Here is a 20,268-nt window from a genome sequence, read left to right on the forward strand (position 1 = left end):
AAGCGCTGTCCCTTCCTGTAGTGCGTACGATACTGATGTGGGCATCTCAAGCAGGAATAGTGGAGGTGATTCTTTCATCGGAAACACTGGTTCTGCAGAAGTGAACCCATCTGCAGAAACAATTACTTATTATACTCTAGAATAGATGCACATCGAGAGTTCTCCAATGGAGGAGTCAGTTTAGTCTCTGAAGCAGTATCGAACAATAAATTGGTGAAACATCCTTGCATCGTTGTCTGGCCTGCTAGAAACAGACAGCTACTGTGATCAACCAGCAAGACCGGGATCTACAATTGATCTAGACATCACTACATCTAATGTCAAGCCTGAAGAAATCTAGGAAAGTGAACTTGTACTCTGACACAGGTGGGTCACATGGGGGTGCCGGTCTGTGAAAGGCCTTCTTGATGGGATTGCACAAATAAAGGGATTGCTCAACTTTCTTCATTACCACCACCAGCTGATCCCCTCCTTTGTCCAGGACCCCCATGGCACCTGGTCAGGTGGGAAAATTAGTTTAACTTGAGTCACAAGAACCGAGATGGCCACGGGCACGGTTGGTAACAGGAGAGTGTGAGCCAGTTTGTTCTTCTCCAGTTCATGCTCTTGTGATACTAGTTACTTGACCCTTCCACTTCTGTTTGTTTTACCACAAGAGGTAACAAAGGCAGGTTGTTAGTATTAAGGAATGGCAGATTTAAATAAAAAGGTCATCTTCTTCTTCCTCAGGCTTCAGTGATTAAACCAGGTCTTAAGTTCTGGTGTTGATGAAAAACTATGGATAACCTGTTCTGTAGACCTACCAATGATTTGGTCAGCCTACACCGTAACGTTCTGGATATCCTTCAAACTTTGAGCCCTTTCTCTTCTTAAAATAAGGAACAGACTCTGGACCAGCACTTGGCCTTGGTCCTTTCACCCCCTCTTTGCATTGAGCCTGAGTAACTTTAGGGTCCATGGCTTCCAAGGCCAATTACAAAGCCTCATCAAGCATGAACTGCTTTGGGTATTAAAGTATTTTTACACTGAAATCTCTCAACAGCTCCAAAATGTTTTTGGGTCAGATTGTTGATCATTGTCGACATCCCGGGTCCTCTGACATTTCAAGGATGTTGAGATAGCGACAGATTTTGAGGCCAAAATGGGCTTTGTTTGCCGGCAATTTTGGCTGAATAATGTGCTTGTCTGCCTGTTCTGGTTTGTTTCTTGACTCTTCCTTCGACTGCTCTCTTTGGAGTTCCAGATAGTACTTTTAAAAGAGTAGATATTTAACACATTGACAGTTCGGTACAATGTATCTGATCGAGATGTAGGAGAAATGTGACATGGGTTCTTGAGATCTCTTCTTTGGTACTCTGGCGTTACAAGACTGGTTTAACTCTAGGGTCCTAAAGCTACAGTTACTTATTGAACATAAAACAAACGTAGCAGGGTTACCGCGCTTGTCCTAGTCATGCTAGGAGATGTGTCCTGGAGCTGGGTAATATATAACCTTGTCCTCTATTCATTATCAGAGTATTGTTTGGGCTCAGCTTCCCACACGCTGACGTGCTACAGAGAACCAATGAAGGCCTTTGTCGTCTCCATTAACAAGTCACAGACTTTGTCTTTTCATAAACCCCACAAAGAGTGTTACTGCAGTTACAATACTAATGCCAAGTAGAGTCTGATTAATTTTCTATCCATTACCTTTGCTCAGGTAAAGCATAAGAAGAAAAATGGCACATTGTCTAAATGACCTGAACCACGAACAGGCCTGGTCGATGATCGGAAATGTGACAGGTCTCTTTACAAACTCACTTGGTTGAAACCAACAGTAAAATATTTGTGAAAAACAAGTTTACCTTTTTGGGGCTTACCACTAAAAGGCAGGATTTGAAGAGCTATTAAACCTAGAATACAGCAGTGTTTCAAAAGTATACATTGCGCTAGAGTAATGGTGGAAACAAATGCAGAAGAATGATCTTAATTTAACGTTTGGAGGATATTTTGAGAGCCCATGAAAACCTCCAAGCGTGAATTTTGTGGGAAGGTGTTACCAGGAAGGTGCTGAGGGCACAGTACAGAAGTTTTGTTTCGTCAATATGTAAAGCGCACCTGTGAGGGTATATAAGCACTTCAGCAGGCGAGTAGGCGTGTGGCCTTCGTAGACCTATTCGAAGAGCCAGGTCTTCAGCTTCTTGCCAAACCTCAGAAGTGAGGAGGAGGCTCCAATGTGTAGTGGGAGGTCACCCCATGTTTTGTGTGCGATGTAGGAGAAAGCTACCTCCTGCTCTGATCCCGTGACTGCAGGGGGTGTGTGCGAGTGAGGTGGATTGTAGGTATCAGGTCGGCTGGTGAAAGAGTTTGCAGCTGTTCAGCTGTTCAGGCCCAGAGTAGTGCAAGACTTTGTATACGTGTGTGAAGAGTTTGTATTTGCTCGTTTGTGAATGGGGAGCCAGTGGAGCTCTGAGGGCAGGAGAGAGGTGGGTGTGGGAGGGCGAGTGAGTATTGTGGCAGCGTTCTGGGTGGTCTGAAGTCTGTGTATGAGCAGCTTGTGGTAAAAAAAACAATGAGCTGCTGTAATTGGGCCCGGTTGTGCGGAGTGCTTGTGTGACAGTGCTTCTGGTGTTCTGTGGCAGCCACTTGAAGATCTTCCATAGCATTTGAGGGCTGTGGTAGCAGGCAGGCCTCACTGCTTTGACTTGCAACATCATTTTGAGCTTGTTGTCTTAGATGATCATCTGATTTCTGGTGTGGTCGTGGGTTTTGGTCCTATCCATAGCAGCCACCAGTGTCCCACAGGGGGTCCTGTTTCTGAAAACTAGTACTTCCGTCTTGTCAGAGTTGAATTTCAAGCAGTTGTTTCTCACTGATTCTTCTACCATGGTCACGCAATTGGCTCTGGTGGTGGTTGTCTTGTCTGTCAGGGAGAAGATAAGTTGGGTGTCGTCGGCGTAGGAGATGAGGAGATGCCTTGGTATCAGATGATGTTGGTGAGCAGAGTCATGTAGACGTTGAACAGAGTAGGGCTGAAGGACGATCCCTGGGGGACTCCAGAGATCAAGCTCTTGGTCCCAGATGTGAACGGATTCAGTCTGACATTTTGGGTTCTTTCCACAAGGATGGAGCAGATCCCGTTGAGTGCAGGTCCTTAGGTGCTGAGCTTGTGGAGTCTTCTGAGGAGTGTTTTGAGGGAGACTGTGTTGACTGCTTCGGACAGGTCAAGCAGGATGAAGGCAGTGTTTTTTTCCTCCGTCCAGGATGATCCGAAGGTAGTTGGTGGCTGCACTGAGTGCCGTTCAGTGTTGTGTTTTTTTTCTGAATCTTGTTTGAGTGTTGTCCAGTAGGTGAGGTTCTTCGAGGTGGGTTGAGAGTTGCTTGTTGATAACTTTCGCTTTCACTTTGTGTGGGTATGGGAGCAGGGAAATAGGATGGAAGTTGTTCAGTAGCATAAAAGTTGCTCACTAGGCTCAGGTTGGCTGATGGGTTTCTTGAGGAGGGCATAGACCGCTGCATGCTTTTTGTCTCCCAGCAATGTGACGGATGTGATTGAGGTGTTGGTGTGGGTGAAAGAGCTGTCCTGAAGTTTAAGACGTGGTGGGGGAATGGCACTGTAGGGGCTCCTGCGTGGATGGTCTGTATGATTATTGGTGTGTCTTCTGTGGTGAGAGTTTTAAATTCCATCAGGTGGCAGTCTTAGTTGGTGATGGGCAGGTTTGTGATGAGATTGCTAGGGTATGGTTAGTTTACGAAGTTGCTTTAGATGTTTGCGGTTTTGCTGTGGGAGGAGTTTGATAGGTCGTCGCAGAGTTCTTGGAAACGGGTGATGCTGTTCACTGAGGCAAAGGGTGTGGTGAAGTCCTTGACGACAGAGAAGATCTCCTTGCAGCGGTTGGAGCACCCATTTCTTGGGGTCTCTCAGTTGCTGGTAGTAGCGTCTGAGCGCAGTCTTGTAGGTGGTTTTGTTGGTGGTTTTGAGTATCAGATGGCCTGCTTGTTGGGTTTGATGGATGTGAGGGTGGCTGCACAGTTCTTGATCCAGTTATTTAAGTTGGTGATCATTGAGGGTCCCTGTGGGGTTAGGTTGATTTGTGCAGAGGGCGTCAAGCTAGTCTGCTTCAGAGATTTTGCCCCAGCTGCGGCTGGATAGGGTGACGCTGGTGGATGCTCGGACTTGCGCTGTGTTGATCTGGAAGTGGATGATGGAGTGGTCAGTCCATGTGAGTGGTGGGGTGGAGTTGCACTTGATGCAGAAGTAGGGGAGTTCTTTTAAATAAAACAAAGGGTCTAGAAGGAGCAGACGTGGTGCTCTGAGAAAGGTAAAAGGATGCTCCTTTGCAGCTGAAATTCAGGTTTGAGCCTCTGCACATTTTACTTCTTTCAAGTCTTGTTTTTCATGTGCTGCAGCATGCCAGTTCTGGTTCCCGTAATTTTCAAGGTAAACGGAGCAGTTTTATTTTAAGCAGAATTGCAAACCACTATTTTACTTTAGTGTAGACTCCATCACCCTTGGGAAGGGCCCTGTAAAACTATCCTTTTCAAGCCCCATTCTCAAGCATACAATACTTTTTGTCTGAAAAGGATTTCTACATCCAGCAAACTCATGGACCAGTTAAACAAACATACACTACTGGGTGCTAGGCACACAGTTTTGCAATACAGTTCAATTGCACTTTATTTGGCATTCAGGCCACTTGCCCCCTCTCCTCCCCTCCCCCACCCCCTAAAGTGTGTATATTAAGCTTCCTAATGGGATACAGCTGGATATGTAATTCTGTGTTTAGGTTACCAAAAAAACAATAGGTTATTGATAAAAGAAGCGTAAATATCAGTCAGTATTATGCGTTTTTAGGTTGTTAAGTGGTGGAATGGGAAATGAACTGGAAAAATCTCAAAGGTAAGGATGCACATGAAGAACTCTTACAACTAAATAAGCCATGGGTGTTTCGTACCCACACAGTGTGCACATGGGGTGTTTGTCAGGAGCAAAAAGCTGGTAATACTGCATGGGTTGGCATGAGTGACTGCTCTCCAAGACTGACACATCCAAGTGCTGTACAATATTTAAAGCCCCAACGCTCATAATTCACCAGCAGAAGCCATCACAGCCCAGGTGTAGTCTAACCTGGAGCCTGAAGTTGTAAGCATGCAGGACGGGTTTCCTACAAAGACTATAGCAGTGGCCAGAACTGTGGAATTCACACTAAGTGGTAACAGGCAACAGCCTTCTTGAGGGAGTAGGTTTCTGAGCGCTACAGGGACCTCAGCTGAAGTGTTGATGTCGGTTAAAGATAGTGATAGGCTTTTTCTTAAGAAACACTCGAATGGGCCCTCCAACCAAATATTTAAAATCTGGAGTGGGCATGTACATACACGCTAACCTAGCTTTCGGGATTCATCATACTTTTTTTTTTCCACACACTGTGCTTTATGCACATTGAACATCAATAATGTTTAAGGAAACTTGCATGCACAGCCTCACATCACCTCACATCAAAAATCAGTGTAAATCAAGAAAAAGGGTGCCACTACACAGCATGATCTGTTTTGACAGGTTCAGCACTAGACCAACCTGGAACTGTAGGGCAGGTTCACGACCAGAAGGGACGGGATGCTCTTGTTCAGTTTTAGCTCCTGTAGCGTGGAGGGGTCCACATGCAGGGGACTGGCTCCCAGCTTCTCCTTCAGATAGGTGGGTAGCGTGTTGGCTGCATACCAGTCCACGGAAGGCAATACCAGCGAGGACGGGGATGTCTCCAGGGCATTCTGCAACAAAGACATGCATAGATTTACACACCCGTACACAACTTTATATAGTCAAGGCAACCGAGGGCCCACTGTACCCAATGCAGCTTGCTCCACAAGTAGGGCTGGGTGAAGTTTCAATTACACTTGCATAATTTGCATAATTTTCTTGTTATTTGAGATTCCCAAAATGACACCACCAGACCTCGAATAATCTACACGCCCACTTTCAATGGCGAGTCAGATTTTATCAGGTCAAGCTACTTTTAGCATCTACTTGTCCATTCTAGGGCGTTAACTTAAGCTGAAAGAACAATAAAGAGGCCTTTAAATCTAGTTTTTATCTTGACACATTTACTGCCTGTTCAAAGACAGAGGTCAAATGTCAGTTTGCCTTTTTACTAATGGTTTCTTATCCTAGAAAATATTGTTTCCTTTTCTCGTATTACAGTTAGAGGATTTTGTCAAGGAACCATCATTGTTAAACAAAAAGCTGTAAGATGTCAGTTTTTTTTCTACCGCATGTAAACAGCTTGTACGTGAATTGTACAAGTATTTAAAAATAAATCAGGCATTACGATAGAACTTTTTTTGTAATTTAAAAGTGTGATGCAAACAAAAATGTAAATAGGAGCAAAATAATCGGAACATCGCTTGGTGATGTACAAATGACATTTGCGAAAACTCGATTTCCCAACCATTATACACTATATCATTTTTATCAGTAAAACCACGTCACTGGGAACTGTGGCCATTTCAATGGAAAATCTGCTGATTACAAGTAAGTGTACTACCACATCATGCTTCAGGGATGTATTTATTAGAAGTGATTGTTTTTAAACATGATTTGAGAAACATTCCTGCCCCGCCCTGATTATAATACGGCCAATGAACTAAGAGCAAGTGTCAGGAATCCCCTCCCGCACATGGATTCCCTCCCACGATGCCACTTCTGTGAACCTGGTGCGCTTGGAGGAGAGCGGACTACAACTCCCAGAATGCCCTCCGGCAACAATTGCCTTATGCAACTCAAGAGTTCTGGTTACATAACACCAAGGGTAACACCTAGTTTTCATGTTATGCAACTCAAGAGTCATGGTTATACAACGCCGAGAGTACTACTTAAGGAGAAGATCACTGGGACTCGGCGTCGGATATTCTGATCTTTGCCGGAGTACCTGGTTGAGGTACACAGACCCGTTGGGGAGTTGAGCGGCGGAAGGAACATTCTAAGGAGCGGAGGAGAGGTGCTGGCGTGTGCTTCCTGCCCGTGTCCTGTCCCGTTCTGAGAGCCGTATTCAACGTCATTGGGCACAAGTCCCGTTGGTAGAGCCGAAGCTCCCAACGGCCCGACAATTTGGAGAAAACGAGGTTGGTGCGAGCCGAAGCTCCCAACCCTCGTTCCTTGGGTAAACACACGCTTAGAGCTAAGACGCTATCCAGGAGGTGTTTCCGCGTCTTAGCCATCGACACTCGTAGGAGAACTGGGATAGGTAGAGCGGCTGCTCCCGTCCATTCTCTGCGCCACCTTGGGTATCATCACTTAAACCCGGATACAAGAGACGCACACTAGGAGGTGTTCCCAGCGTCTTTGTGTTGTGGCAGTACTCTGGGGGATACTGGTAGAGCGGCTGTTCCCAGGTGGTAGAGAGCCCGGCCGGGTGACTCCCACGTGCCCCCCGTAGATTCCACAACCTTGGAACTACCCTTCACAGCGGTCGAGTGGCATTGTCGGCCACTGCTTAGCACTGTGCCCTCCGTTGGAGCATACCGGGTCCGGTGTGCATGCGGAGGACGGTTAGACGAGCTGTGAATGGGTATCGTACTTTAACTGGTGATTCCAGTACCGGTATTCTTTGTTGTTTATCTGTTTATTAAATCATCCTTAAACCTCCATTTCTCTGGTCCGTCGTCTGTTTGTCCCAACCCCGAGAAAGCCAGGACGTTACATAATATCCGACCTCTTCCATAACTATCTCCTGGTTGGGCGAACGACATGGCCACGATTGAGGATGTGTTGGCCGTCTTAGCCGCGATGCAAATCGAGCTCACCGCTTTCAGACAGGAAACAGCAGACGTTAAGGCTAGAATGGACGCACTGCAGAACGATCCGCTACAGGCGGGTGCCTCTCACACGGCCACGGCTCCTGCGGTTGTGGTAGAGATGCCCGTAGCCATTCCTTTGGCGACACCAGAGAGGTACAGCGGAGACCCCAACACAGTGCAGGTATTCCTCACTCAAGTAGCACTTCATCTGTCCTGCAAACCAAAGGCCTTTCCTACCAGCCAAGCCAGAGTGGCCTTTCTGATCTCGTATCTTGCTGGGAACGCGGCGCAATGGGCAGTCCCACTGGTGAGCAGGGACGACCCTATCCTATGTGATTGGGGAGCCTTCCGCGAGGAATTCTTGAAGGTGTTTGATCGAAGGGCGGACTCGTATACTGCCGATCGAGAGATGTTGGAGCTGAGGCAAGGCAACAATGATCTGGTGCAGTACCTTAATGCTTTTCGAAGGTTAGTGGCCGAAACCAAGTGGCCCATAGCCAAACAAACCGCGCTGTTTCACCAGGGCTTGAGCGAAGAGCTCAAAGATGTGGTAGCACAAATCGACCCCCAACCCAAGACATGTGAAGGCTTGATCAATCTGGTGCTACGGCTGGACCATAGATTGAACGAAAGAAAGGGCGATCACAAGAGGAAAGGGAAAGCGCTGCCATCGTATGTTTCGATGGGTGGCCCTGAGACCAACTCCTCCACCAGGACGGAACCCATGGACATAGGAGCTATAAGGGCGAGCCTTACAGCCACTGAAAAAGAATCACGCCGCAAGCAAGGCCTTTGCCTTTACTGCGGGAAAAAGGGGCACTATGTACGCGAGTGTCCAGCCAAGCCAAAAACCTCACGATACCGAGCGAACAAAACGGTGACAGCAGTGGTGGAAGCACCGGCGGAAAACTGAGGGACTCCGGGTCTAGGGAAGGGGCATCTTGGAGTCACACCCACATCCCTTCCATGTTGAGCCCGAATCAAAAAGGGCGAAGACATTTGTTTATTACCTTACACGTAGGGGTGCAGGACCAGTGGATACCTGTGGTAGCCATGATTGATTCAGGAGCCACGGGCATGTTCATGGACTACAATGAAGCACGGAGACTGGGTCTCACTCTCCTTCCCAAACAGATACCAGAGGAGGTGTATGCAGTGGATGGGAGAAGTCTGGTGACCGGACCTATCGGACAGCACACAGGAGAAATACCGGTGAGGTTCGGAAAACTGCATAACGAACGTATCGATTTTAGCATAATCAGAGCCCCGCAGTACGGGGTCATATTGGGTCTACCCTGGCTCCAAAAACATAACCCAACGGTGGATTGGCCTACGCATCACATTGAGATGACTTCCCCGTTTTGTGAACAATGGTGCGGTATGCGGCAGGACCCCCATGAAGGTGAGGTAGGCGAAGGTCACACGGTCGCCACGGCAGCAGAAAAGGACGTAAAGCTGCCCAGAGTGTATCACAGTTTCAGGGACGTCTTCGATGAAATCCGAGCGGAGGTGCTCCCTCCACATAGACCGTTCGACTGCCAAATCGACCTGGTTCCGGGGGCTAGCGTTCCCAGCGGCAGACTGTATGCGCTCACAGAACCCGAAAACGTACATCTACGGGGATATTTGGATAAGTTACTAGGGCTGGGGTTCATCAGGCCGTCGAAATCCCCTGCCGCATCGCCTCTCTTTTTCATTCCGAAAGCGAATGGCGAATTGAGGGCCTGCGTGGACTTTAGGGCCTTGAACGCGATAACCATAAAAAACCGGTACTCCCTGCCTCTCATAAGCGTTCTCCTGGAACAGGTAAAAAAGGCCCAAATATACACAAAGCTTGATCTCAAGGGGGCATACCATCTTGTGCGTATGAGGGACGGCGACGAATGGAAAACCGCCTTTAAGACCAGGTTCGGGCTCTTTGAGTACCTCGTCATGCCGTTCGGACTATGCAATGCCCCTGCCGCCTTCCAATACTTCCTCAATGAGGTGTTCCGGGAGGTATTGGATATCTACGTGGTCGTTTACATAGGCGACATACTCATCTACTCCAACTCAGAGGAAGAACACGTACAGCACGTATCCGCGGTTCTCAAAAAACTGAGGGAAAACATGCTATACTGCAAACTCAGCAAATGTGACTTCCACGTCACATCAGTGGAATTCCTTGGGGTGATGCTGAGCCCCAACGGACAGGAGATGGCAGAACGCAAGATCAGAGCGGTGGAGGAGTGGCCGGTGCCCCGAGGAGTAAAGGAAGTCCAGAGCTTCATAGGCTTCGCCAACTTTTATAGGCGTTTTATTGAGGGGTTTTCTGGCTTGGTTGCCCCGATCACGCAACTACTAAGGAAGTCTCAGGAGTTCGTGTGGGGACCGGAAGCACAAAAAGCATTTGTGGCCCTCAAGAAGGCCTTCAGCACCGCCCCGGTGCTAGCTCACTCGAATCCGGAATAACCCTATGTGGTAGAAGCGGACGCCTCTGATGTGGCGCTGGGTGCCATTCTATCTCAGAGGAATGAGGTGTCGGGTTTGCTCCATCCTGTGGCGTACATGTCTCGTAAATTGAACGACGCGGAACGCAATTACCATATTGCGGAGAAGGAACTACTCGCAATAAAGGACGCATTTGCTGAGTGGAGGCATTTGTTAATGGGGGCCAGACACGTGGTTACAGTGTATACGGACCACAGAAACCTCCAGTTTCTGACGGCGGCGCGGCATTTGTCTCCCCGTCAAATGAGGTGGATGATCTTTTTCTCCGGTTTCAATTTCCACATCACATACCGACCCGGTACGGAGAACAGGAAAGCGGACGTGCTTTCGAGGCAAACGAATGCCAGGGATCCGCAGCCGGTTGCCAAACATTCCATCATCCCTCCAGGAGTTGTTATAGGGGTGATTCAACCACAGACGTTCCTCAGGGGGGTCCAGAAGGGGACCCATACCTTCATGTGGCGGACGTGGCTTCGCAGTCACAAGGAGTGGCAGATGAAGGACGGGATTCCGGTGAAAGGACGATGTATGTTGTTACCCACGCCTAGGCTTCGAAAACAGGCCTTCACCTGGTGCCACGTGTCTCCCTGTGCCGGCCATCTGGGTGTCGAAAAAACGGTAGCGAGCCTAGGACGGCAGTTCTGGTGGCCTGCCATGAGAACAGATGTCCGGAATTGGTGTTCATCATGTACCGTTTGCGCATCCATGAAATCAAGCCACAGAAGATCGCAAGGACTCCTCTAACCCCTTCCTACACCGACCAAACCCTGGGAAAACATATCCTTAGACTTCATTGTTGGGCTACCAAAGGATCAAGGAAAGACGGCCATACTGGTGGTGGTGGACTATCTCACGAAGATGGGGCACTTCCTCGCTTGCAAACAGGTACCTTCGGCAGGAGAGCTGGCGTCGTTGTTATTGAAGAATGTAGTGAGACTACATGGCCTACCCAACGTGATCGTGTCGGACAGGGGATCTCCGTTCACGTCGCACTTCTGGAAAACTTGGTGTTCGGCGTTACACGTCAAGTCTGCCATGTCCACGAGTTATCACCCGCAGACGGACGGCCAGACGGAGCGCCTGAACCATTCGTTCAAACAATATCTACGTTGTTTTGTAGAGCAAGGGAAGGATGAGTGGGTGGACCTACTTTGGATCGCGGAAATCGCGTACAACAACGCCACACATTGTTCCACCAAGGCCTCCCCTTTTTATAGTAACTACGGCCATCATCCCCGGTTCTTGCCGTTTCTGCACCCGGTCAGGGAAGACAGATTGCCGACAACAGCCAAGAGGGTGGCCCGCATCAAGGAGGCCTTGATGAGTTCTCGAGTTGCCCTGGAGGGGGCTAAGGCCACGTATAAAGCCTTTTCTGATAGGAGGAGAAGGCCTGGACCGGTCTACAAACCTGGAGATTACGTCTGGGTCTCTACTCGGCACATGAGATTCAAGAAAAGTAGCGTGTTCCATCCCCGCTTCATGGGCCCATATAGGATCCTTCGATGCATCAGCCCGGTGAACGTGAAAGTGTGCCTGCCCCAGTCCCTGCGGATCCATCCCGTGTTCCACGTTTCTCTCTTGAAACCCGCGAACGCGGTGAGGCCTCGTACGCCGGTGTCGGTGACTGTGGATTCGGAGGTGGAGTACGAGGTGGCTGGTATCTTGGATTCCAAGTGGCGCAGGGGCAAACTATGGTATCTGGTGGCATGGAAGGGGTACAGACCCGAGGAGCAGTCATGGGAACCTGCGGCGGGGGTTCACGCTCCTCGTCTGGTATCGTCGTTCCATCGTCGATATCCTTCCTATGCTGGTCCTGAAGGGGGGCGCTGATGGGAGGGGGATGTACTGTCAGGAATCCCCTCCCGCACATGGATTCCCTCCCACGATGCCACTTCCGTGAACCTGGTGCGCTTGGAGGAGAGCGGACTACAACTCCCAGAATGCCCTCCGGCAACAATTGCCTTATGCAACTCAAGAGTTCTGGTTACATAACACCAAGGGTAACACCTAGTTTTCATGTTATGCAACTCAAGAGTCATGGTTATACAACGCCGAGAGTACTACTTAAGGAGAAGATCACTGGGACTCGGCGTCGGATATTCTGATCTTTGCCGGAGTACCTGGTTGAGGTACACAGACCCGTTGGTGAGTTGAGCGGCGGAAGGAACATTCTAAGGAGCGGAGGAGAGGTGCTGGCGTGTGCTTCCTGCCCGTGTCCTGTCCCGTTCTGAGAGCCGTATTCAACGTCATTGGGCACAAGTCCCGTTGGTAGAGCCGAAGCTCCCAACGGCCTGACAATTTGGAGAAAACGAGGTTGGTGCGAGCCGAAGCTCCCAACCCTCGTTCCTTGGGTAAACACACGCTTAGAGCCAAGACGCTATCCTGGAGGTGTTTCCGCGTCTTAGCCATCGACACTCGTAGGAGAACTGGGATAGGTAGAGCGGCTGCTCCCGTCCATTCTCTGCGCCACCTTGGGTATCATCACTTAAACCCGGATACAAGAGACGCACACTAGGAGGTGTTCCCAGCGTCTTTGTGTTGTGGCAGTACTCTGGGGGATACTGGTAGAGCGGCTGTTCCCAGGTGGTAGAGAGCCCGGCCGGGTGACTCCCACGTGCCCCCCGTAGATTCCACAACCTTGGAACTACCCTTCACAGCGGTCGAGTGGCATTGTCGGCCACTGCTTAGCACTGTGCCCTCCGTTGGAGCATACCGGGTCCGGTGTGCATGCGGAGGACGGTTAGACGAGCTGTGAATGGGTATCGTACTTTAACTGGTGATTCCAGTACCGGTATTCTTTGTTGTCTGTAGTTGTTTATCTGTTTATTAAATCATCCTTAAACCTCCATTTCTCTGGTCCGTCGTCTGTTTGTCCCAACCCCGAGAAAGCCAGGACGTTACAGCAAGTCAGGAGGGGTACCCATGACTGGACTGTGGCTGCTCTGCTTCAAAAGGGAGTGGGGTACTCATGACTATGTTGTGGATACACTGCTCCACAGGTTGAGTACCCAGGAGTGGATTGTGAGTGTGCGGACCCACAGGGAGGGTGTCCACGAATGGACTGTGGGTGTGCTGACCCACAAGGAGGGTTCCCAGAATGGACTGTGGGTATGCGGACCCACAGGGAGGGTGTCCATGAATGGACTGTGGGCGTGCGGACCCATAGGGAGAATGTCCATGAATGGATTGCGGGTAGGCGGCCCCATGAGGAGGGTGTCAATGACTGGATTGTGGGTGCGCAGTCCCACAGGGTGGGTGTCCATGAATGGCTAATGGGTGTGCGGACCCATAGGGGGGTGTCCATGATTGGACTGTGGGTGTGCAAGCCCACAGAGAGGATGTCCATGAATGGATTGGGGGTAACCAGTTCCATAAGAGATGCACATGAATGTATTATAAGTTCCACCTTCTAAGGTAGACCACAGTTCTTTAGACTCTACCCCATCAAGAACACAAAAGCAAAGAAATTCACAGCAAAATACAAGAAAGTAACCGAAGCTGGTAATTATTTAAAAAATAAATAAATCTCAGAAACGCATGATCTGAGCAGATTCTTAAAAGAAATTAGTCTTTAGGATATGAAATTGTTCCTCTAGCAAGAAGCAGAAAACAGCAAGCATTGGCAAAGCCAATAGGTCTCGCCTATAAAGGAAACTGGCTTTACCAATGTGTTTTAGCCATGTTGCCCATCAGCTTGGTTGCTATTTAGCATGGCTAAAAGTTAGCGATGTAAAGAAGAGTGGCGTGGAGTGCCGTTGAGTGGCAGAGTGCTGTGTATTGGACTTGCATAGAGTGGAGTCGCATACAGTAGAAAGCACTTGTATAGAGTACATTTGCAGAGAATGTTGGAGAGTATAGTGGCATTGAGTGCAGCAGAATAGAATTCAGTGGTGTAGAATGCAGTGGCGCAGCTTAGATTGTTGCATAGCAGAGTGCAGTGGCGCAGAGCGCAGTGACGCAGAGCGCAGTGACGCAGAGCGCAGTGACGCAGAGCGCAGTGACGCAGAGCGCAGTGACGCAGAGCGCAGTGACGCAGAGCGCAGTGACGCAGAGCGCAGTGACGCAGAGCGCAGTGACGCAGAGCAGAGTGCCGCAGAGTACAGTTGAGTAGAGTGGAGTGGATTGATGCAGTAGAGTGGAATAGAGTGCACTGGTAGAGTAGAGTAGCGCAGAGTGCAGTCCGCGCAGAGTAGAGTGCAGTCCGCGCAGAGTAGAGTGCAGTCCGCGCAGAGTAGAGTGCAGTCCGCGCAGAGTAGAGTGCAGTCCGCGCAGAGTAGAGTGCAGTCCGCGCAGAGTAGAGTGCAGTCCGCGCAAAGTGCATTGGTGTAGTGTTGTAGAGTATAGAGACAGAGAGCAGGGGCAGTGTGCAGCGGCATAGAATTCAGCGGAGTACAATTAAAGGCGGTAGAATGCAGAGGCGGGTGGAATAGAATACAGTGGCGCAGAGTACAATGGTGTAGAGTGGAGTAGTGTGCATTAGTGCACAGAAGAGTGGCAGGGTAGGGTGCAGAGTAGACTAGAGTCACATACAGTAGATTTGTGTAGAGTGGAGTGGAACAGAGTAGAGTGCATTGGCATAGAGTGCATTGGCATAGAGTGCATTGGCATAGAGTGCAGTATTGGCGCAGAGTGAAGTAGTTCAAAGTATAGTGGAGTGGAAGAGAGTAGAGTGCATGGTATAGAGTGCATTTGTATCGAGTGCAGTATTGGCACAGAGTAAAGTAATGCAAAGTAGAGTGGCCTAGACTGGAGAATTGTAGAATGCAGTGGTGTAGAGGGCCGCATAATGTATTGACAGAGTAGAGTGGTGCAGAGCAGCGAGGCGTAGCGTGTAGTGGAAGTAGTGTGGAGTGGTAGAACACTGCCATTACAGACAACCTATTTTCAATTGGAATGACCATTACATTTGCACAGACATACACTTTTACTAATAAAACTATACAGTGCACGAGAGATAATGTTTGGAAATGGAATCAAGCAGTGTATTGATCATATTAAAGTATTTGTTTCGAACACACACTAAGAATTGAGAAAAAAAAAAAAACATGCTTCATTTGTGTTTCTCTCATTCGGATATATTTTTAAATCCCTGCAGTTCTTTTAAATGTTGCGTGCCACGAAGAAAGAAAAAAAAAAACATTTCCTACCACCAGTATCCAGCAAGATTGTCCATAAATCCTCTCACTTTGAAGTCAGAAAAGGAAAGTTAAACACCAAGCACCTTCGGAAGACAGACCCTGACATCTGTCCTCGTTCTTTGAAATGCACAGCAAATGTGACAAGATAAAAATATGATTAACAGGCCTGGTTACAGAAGGGAGCTCTGGTGGAAGAACACAAGGGGAGGAAATGGCTTTACCCCTTGAGAAGGCCAAACACACTGCACAGCTTAAAACAAAGCCAGCAAATAGAAATCCAGACAATGTGAATTACAAACTGCAGAGCCAAATGGTAAGCAAAAGTGGAATGCATTTCCAGGAGAGGGAGGAGGGAGCCTAACCACCCATCTCAATTTGGTTACAACCTTCAAGCAAAGCAGAACGAAGAAATGGAGGTAAGAAGGGCTCAAGGCCCTCAGATGAATTATAAAGTGAAGATAGTGTCCTCACCTCCAAATTTGGAAAGGCGCTATCCTGTTTGTTGCCAAATACTCCACCATAAGCTGTGAAATCTTCAATGCTGAGCTGCAAAGGAAAGCAAGCAACAGGTTATGTATTAGACTAGCAATATATCAAAACCACATCACAAAACAGAATTAAAGCAAGCATGCAAGCAAAGGCCACTACACTGGGTGCAAGCGGAGGTTGGCAAGCTGTAGGTGACAACCGTGTCAAACATGGGTGCTGTGACAAGTTGCCGCAGAGAGCTTTATTTAAGGCTTAAGTACGGGGACAAGTAAATAGTTCCCAATCATTAACTAGGGTAATAACATCTGCTACCAGTAATCATGTTTATAACAATGCAACACTAACACAGACATGTATTAGGTGGAATAGAGCCAAGTAGTGTGGCAGAGTGCGGGGTGAAGAGTAGAGTGGCACAGGGTGCCCTGGCGCAGAGTGGTGTAGAATTCAGTGGAAAAGAGTAAAGTGGCATAGAGTAAGTTTTCAGAGAAGAGTGCAGTGGCGTAGAGTGTAGTGGTGTAGGGTAGTGTGCAGTGGCGTAGAGTGTAGTGGTGTAGGGTAGTGTGCAGTGGCGTAGAGTGTAGTGGTGTAGGGTAGTGTGCAGTGGCGTAGAGTGTAGTGGTGTAGGGTAGTGTGCAGTGGCGTAGAGTGTAGTGGTGTAGGGTAGTGTGCAGTGGCGTAGAGTGTAGTGGTGTAGGGTAGTGTGCAGTGGCGTAGAGTGTAGTGGTGTAGGGTAGTGTGCAGTGGCGTAGAGTGTAGTGGTGTAGGGTAGTGTGCAGTGGCGTAGAGTGTAGTGGTGTAGGGTAGTGTGCAGTGGCGTAGAGTGTAGTGTAGTATGCAGTGGCGTAGAGTATTTGCACACAGTGGAGTAGTGTAGAGAAGTGTACGAAATTAGAAACTTTTTGTAGAAAAATTTGAATACAATTTCACAAACAATTTGACTCTCAGATCAAAATGTGAACTGTCACTATCTTGTGTGATTTTAAGCAAGAACACAACTGGCATAAAAGAGTCATGGTTCTGTGCAAAAAGTCTCCAGCTAGTAACTCACAAAACTGTGTACTGTGGAATTTGGATAATTTCACTGGTATAATTAAAATTTCACCGAAGCCTGGAGTGTAGCAGATGTTTCATAGGGACAGAGCTGGGGTGGGAGTTCATTTTAAGGAAGGTGTAAAACAGCACAGCTGTTCTGACACAAATATTCCTTAAGTGTTCTAGTCATGTTGATTCATGGTGTTCCAGATTAACAGAAGTGGATATTTCTGTTAACAGGGAAACACAGAAATCTGTTGCAGGAAATGCGTGAGCAACGATCAGTCACACTGAAATGAGGAAGCTGGCATAGGCTGTTGTGAAATTGTCAACCAAAGGTCGGGGGTTAGGGGCCGGGCGGAGGGGATGAGGAGAAGGCACAAAAAGGCAAGGGGTCTGGCCTCGTCGTGGCAAACTGGGCATGTAGGGGCCTAAACACACTCTTTGAAAAGAGAAGGAGGCGTGTGATTTCTGTCATTCAGGTAAGTTTGTGGTAGCACAATTTCGTTTGCTGGTGGTGGAATCATGGGACAGCAGGGTGCAGCACTACGTGTCTACCCTCCCCTTTCAATATATCCATCACATGACACCATTCACCACATACCAGGAGACCTCTTTCTGGATACACTCCGCCCCCGTGAAGCTAGTCTACGCTTGTTGGTATAAGGGGCAGAATACCAGTCTAAGTACCATCAAGATACCAAAGAAATCGAGGACTCAGACACCAACCTCACAGTTCTTGCCTCGCGGTACCAGCGGGTCCTATTGACAGCCCTCTCAGAGCTCCAGGGCAGTGTCCTCAGGGCACTGCAGTAGAATGCTGTGGTTTAAGAATCTCAGCCAGCACAGACCTCCAGTCGGAGCAGCGCAGCTGAATATAAAGTACATGAGCCAGGACAGACTATGGACTCCTATACAGGCTAGTGGGTCTACGTTAGAGGATGTATAACAGTAGCCACAAATAACACATTAGGCTCTGAAAAGCAACAGGATATGGTTCATATATAATCAACCAGAAAGATGCGATTAGGAGCAGACTTTCAGGTGATTTTCTTAGGTAACTCTCCTTCAAACACTTTAATGTAGAGCAGCGGAGACAACGCTTCTCGACTGTCCGTTGTGAATGGGAGCAAATAACAGTTGTGCACGTCCCACCTATATGGGCATGACTTGCACTCTCTGTGCCTGAGCTTCCTCCATTTGTACCGCGGGCAAAACAGACATTTTATTCAAATCTCTCACTCCATATGACAAATGGTCTCACAGACAAAACTTTGCTCCTCAAATTTCCTTTGGACCAGAATCGGGCAGAAACGACTACGCCTCCCTCTCCCTTCGATGCATTTCTGAGCAATACGTGTTTACGAGTGCTCCTACTGCTTTCACATTCAGACCACTGTGTTCACACATTAGTAGGATGTTGCCTTCCTCCCACCACTGGTTTCTGGTTGTCACTGCTAGGAGGTCCAGGGCAGGAAACGCATTTATTGCTTGTACTACAGTAAACTTAATAATCCAACCCTGGCTTACCAGGGTCTGTGTGTCTAGAAAGTGTTTCAAGTGGCTTGCCATTCACGTTTAGCAAAAAAGGAAGCAGTCACTAGTTTTGCGTATTGTGCATTACGCCATCAATTTGGGGGTGGGAATGTCCCTTACCAATTCCACCTTGAATATTAATTTGCTCCCAAACTTGACAGTAACCAGATTGTAGATTTGCCTAGGGAAAAGAAAAAAAAAAACTGTCCGAGACCTACCAATTTGCAATTCTGTGGTTGTTCACCAACTTTGACACATGGACCAGCAATGAAATGCCCACTAATCTACCTGTATGAGTAGATTTCCTCACAAAGAAATGGCACCTATTGGTGGAATTTCTATGCAAGAGAAAACCACTTGCTGGGCAACATTCTGAAAAATTAGGTTTGCGTTCAAGATTCAGCAATTCAAACCCCATAACCAATTAAGGGACACTCCCTCCAATTCCCCATTCTGCACATGTGTAAAAGGATTTCAACCTCGTTAACGGAGGATTCTGCCCACAGCAGTTTCACTTAGGTGTGCAAAAACTCTGTGAATCTGGCACCTCAGGATTACCGACGCCCCTCACAGCTGCCAAAGGTCCATGAAAAAAAGACCTTTGAATAGGAGCAAGCAATGCACACAATGCAGTGAGCAGAGAGTCTGAAGAGGAGCGTCCTCCACAACCACAAAACCATATACAGCTCACATCAGGTAATACATCAAAGTAGAGATCCTGTACAGTGAGAATGCCCAGGACTGTGGGAAAGTGCTCGCCCCAGGAGCGCCACAAGTCCATACTGAAGGCAGCTGTGTGCTGTGCAAATGATGAGAGCAGAAGATCAAGGATAGCAAAGCGCAACACACACACACAAACCTGGCCGTATGTGTCCTTCTCATTCAAAAGCAGATCAACAGAGCGAAGTCTTAAAAGTACTGTGATTTCTATAGCCCCCGAGGACAAGCTGCCTGAGCCCTTTCAGGAACTTCCAAATGCAACAGTCATCATGCAGTCCAAGCTACAAATGTTTGGGGCACTTGTTTTGCTTTCTTTACAAGTGCTGTAATAAAACGGAGAAAGGGTCACATGTACTGCCCCTAAATCAGCAATTCTTAATAAATGACGAAATTTGCCCTATACTGAAATTTCACATCAAAATTAAACTCCCAGATCTATAAGATATGAATGCATAGGATTTGGAGGGCAACCCAGAGTGGTGTCCGGGCACCAGGGATTCCAAGTCCCACATGGTCGCCCATCCCATTCAACAACCTCAAGTCAAAAGCTGCTCAGGAGATTTCCAAGCCAAATATTTTTAGACGTATTGGTAATTAAAGAAGCCAACAGCCACTATGGGGAGTTCTCGGACCAGTCATATGGCAAACTTTAAGCTAACCGAGGGGAAATGATTCTAAGAGATTATAAAAATATACATATACAGACCCTGGCAGCCTTTGGGTGAGGGTTCTTTCCATTTGGAAGTGCTCTGAGAGAGAGTGAACTTGCTTGTAAGCTACTATGCACCAGTCTCGATGTGCCAAATGGGAGCTGAAGGCCAAATCTGCATACCCTGCTTTGATGAAACCAATAGACAGTGGGAGGTCTAAGATCGCAATCTTGTGAGGGAAAAGGATCCATCCATCCAGCAGAGGAATATGAAGCAGCTAACAATGCCAATTGTTATGGTGGTAGATAACTATACAAAGGAAACAAACAAGCAAAACTTGTCAATATGAGGAAGAGTTAGAGACCAATAGGATTTCTGCCGCCACCACTGTTTAAGGAAGAGGAGAGCAGATGAGCCTTCCTTTATGGAATCCGTTGACT

General features: G+C 48.0%; 1 protein-coding gene across 1 annotated transcript in view; it reads right to left on the reverse strand.

The window, feature by feature from the left end:
- ATP6AP1 (ATPase H+ transporting accessory protein 1) overlaps positions 1-20,268 on the reverse strand; it is an 83,860-nt gene that overhangs the window by 42,137 nt on the left and 21,455 nt on the right. Inside the window, exons 3-4 of the mRNA XM_085629714.1 lie at positions 15,873-15,947; positions 5,555-5,748 (exon numbers count right to left, since the gene is read on the reverse strand). Of these exons, the coding sequence (XP_085485840.1) occupies positions 5,555-5,748; positions 15,873-15,947 (269 nt within the window). The remainder of the gene's footprint in view (positions 1-5,554; positions 5,749-15,872; positions 15,948-20,268) is intronic.

Source organism: Triturus cristatus, chromosome 10 (assembly GCF_964204655.1).
Source record: "Triturus cristatus chromosome 10, aTriCri1.1, whole genome shotgun sequence".
In the NCBI taxonomy this organism is placed as follows: domain Eukaryota; kingdom Metazoa; phylum Chordata; class Amphibia; order Caudata; family Salamandridae; genus Triturus; species Triturus cristatus.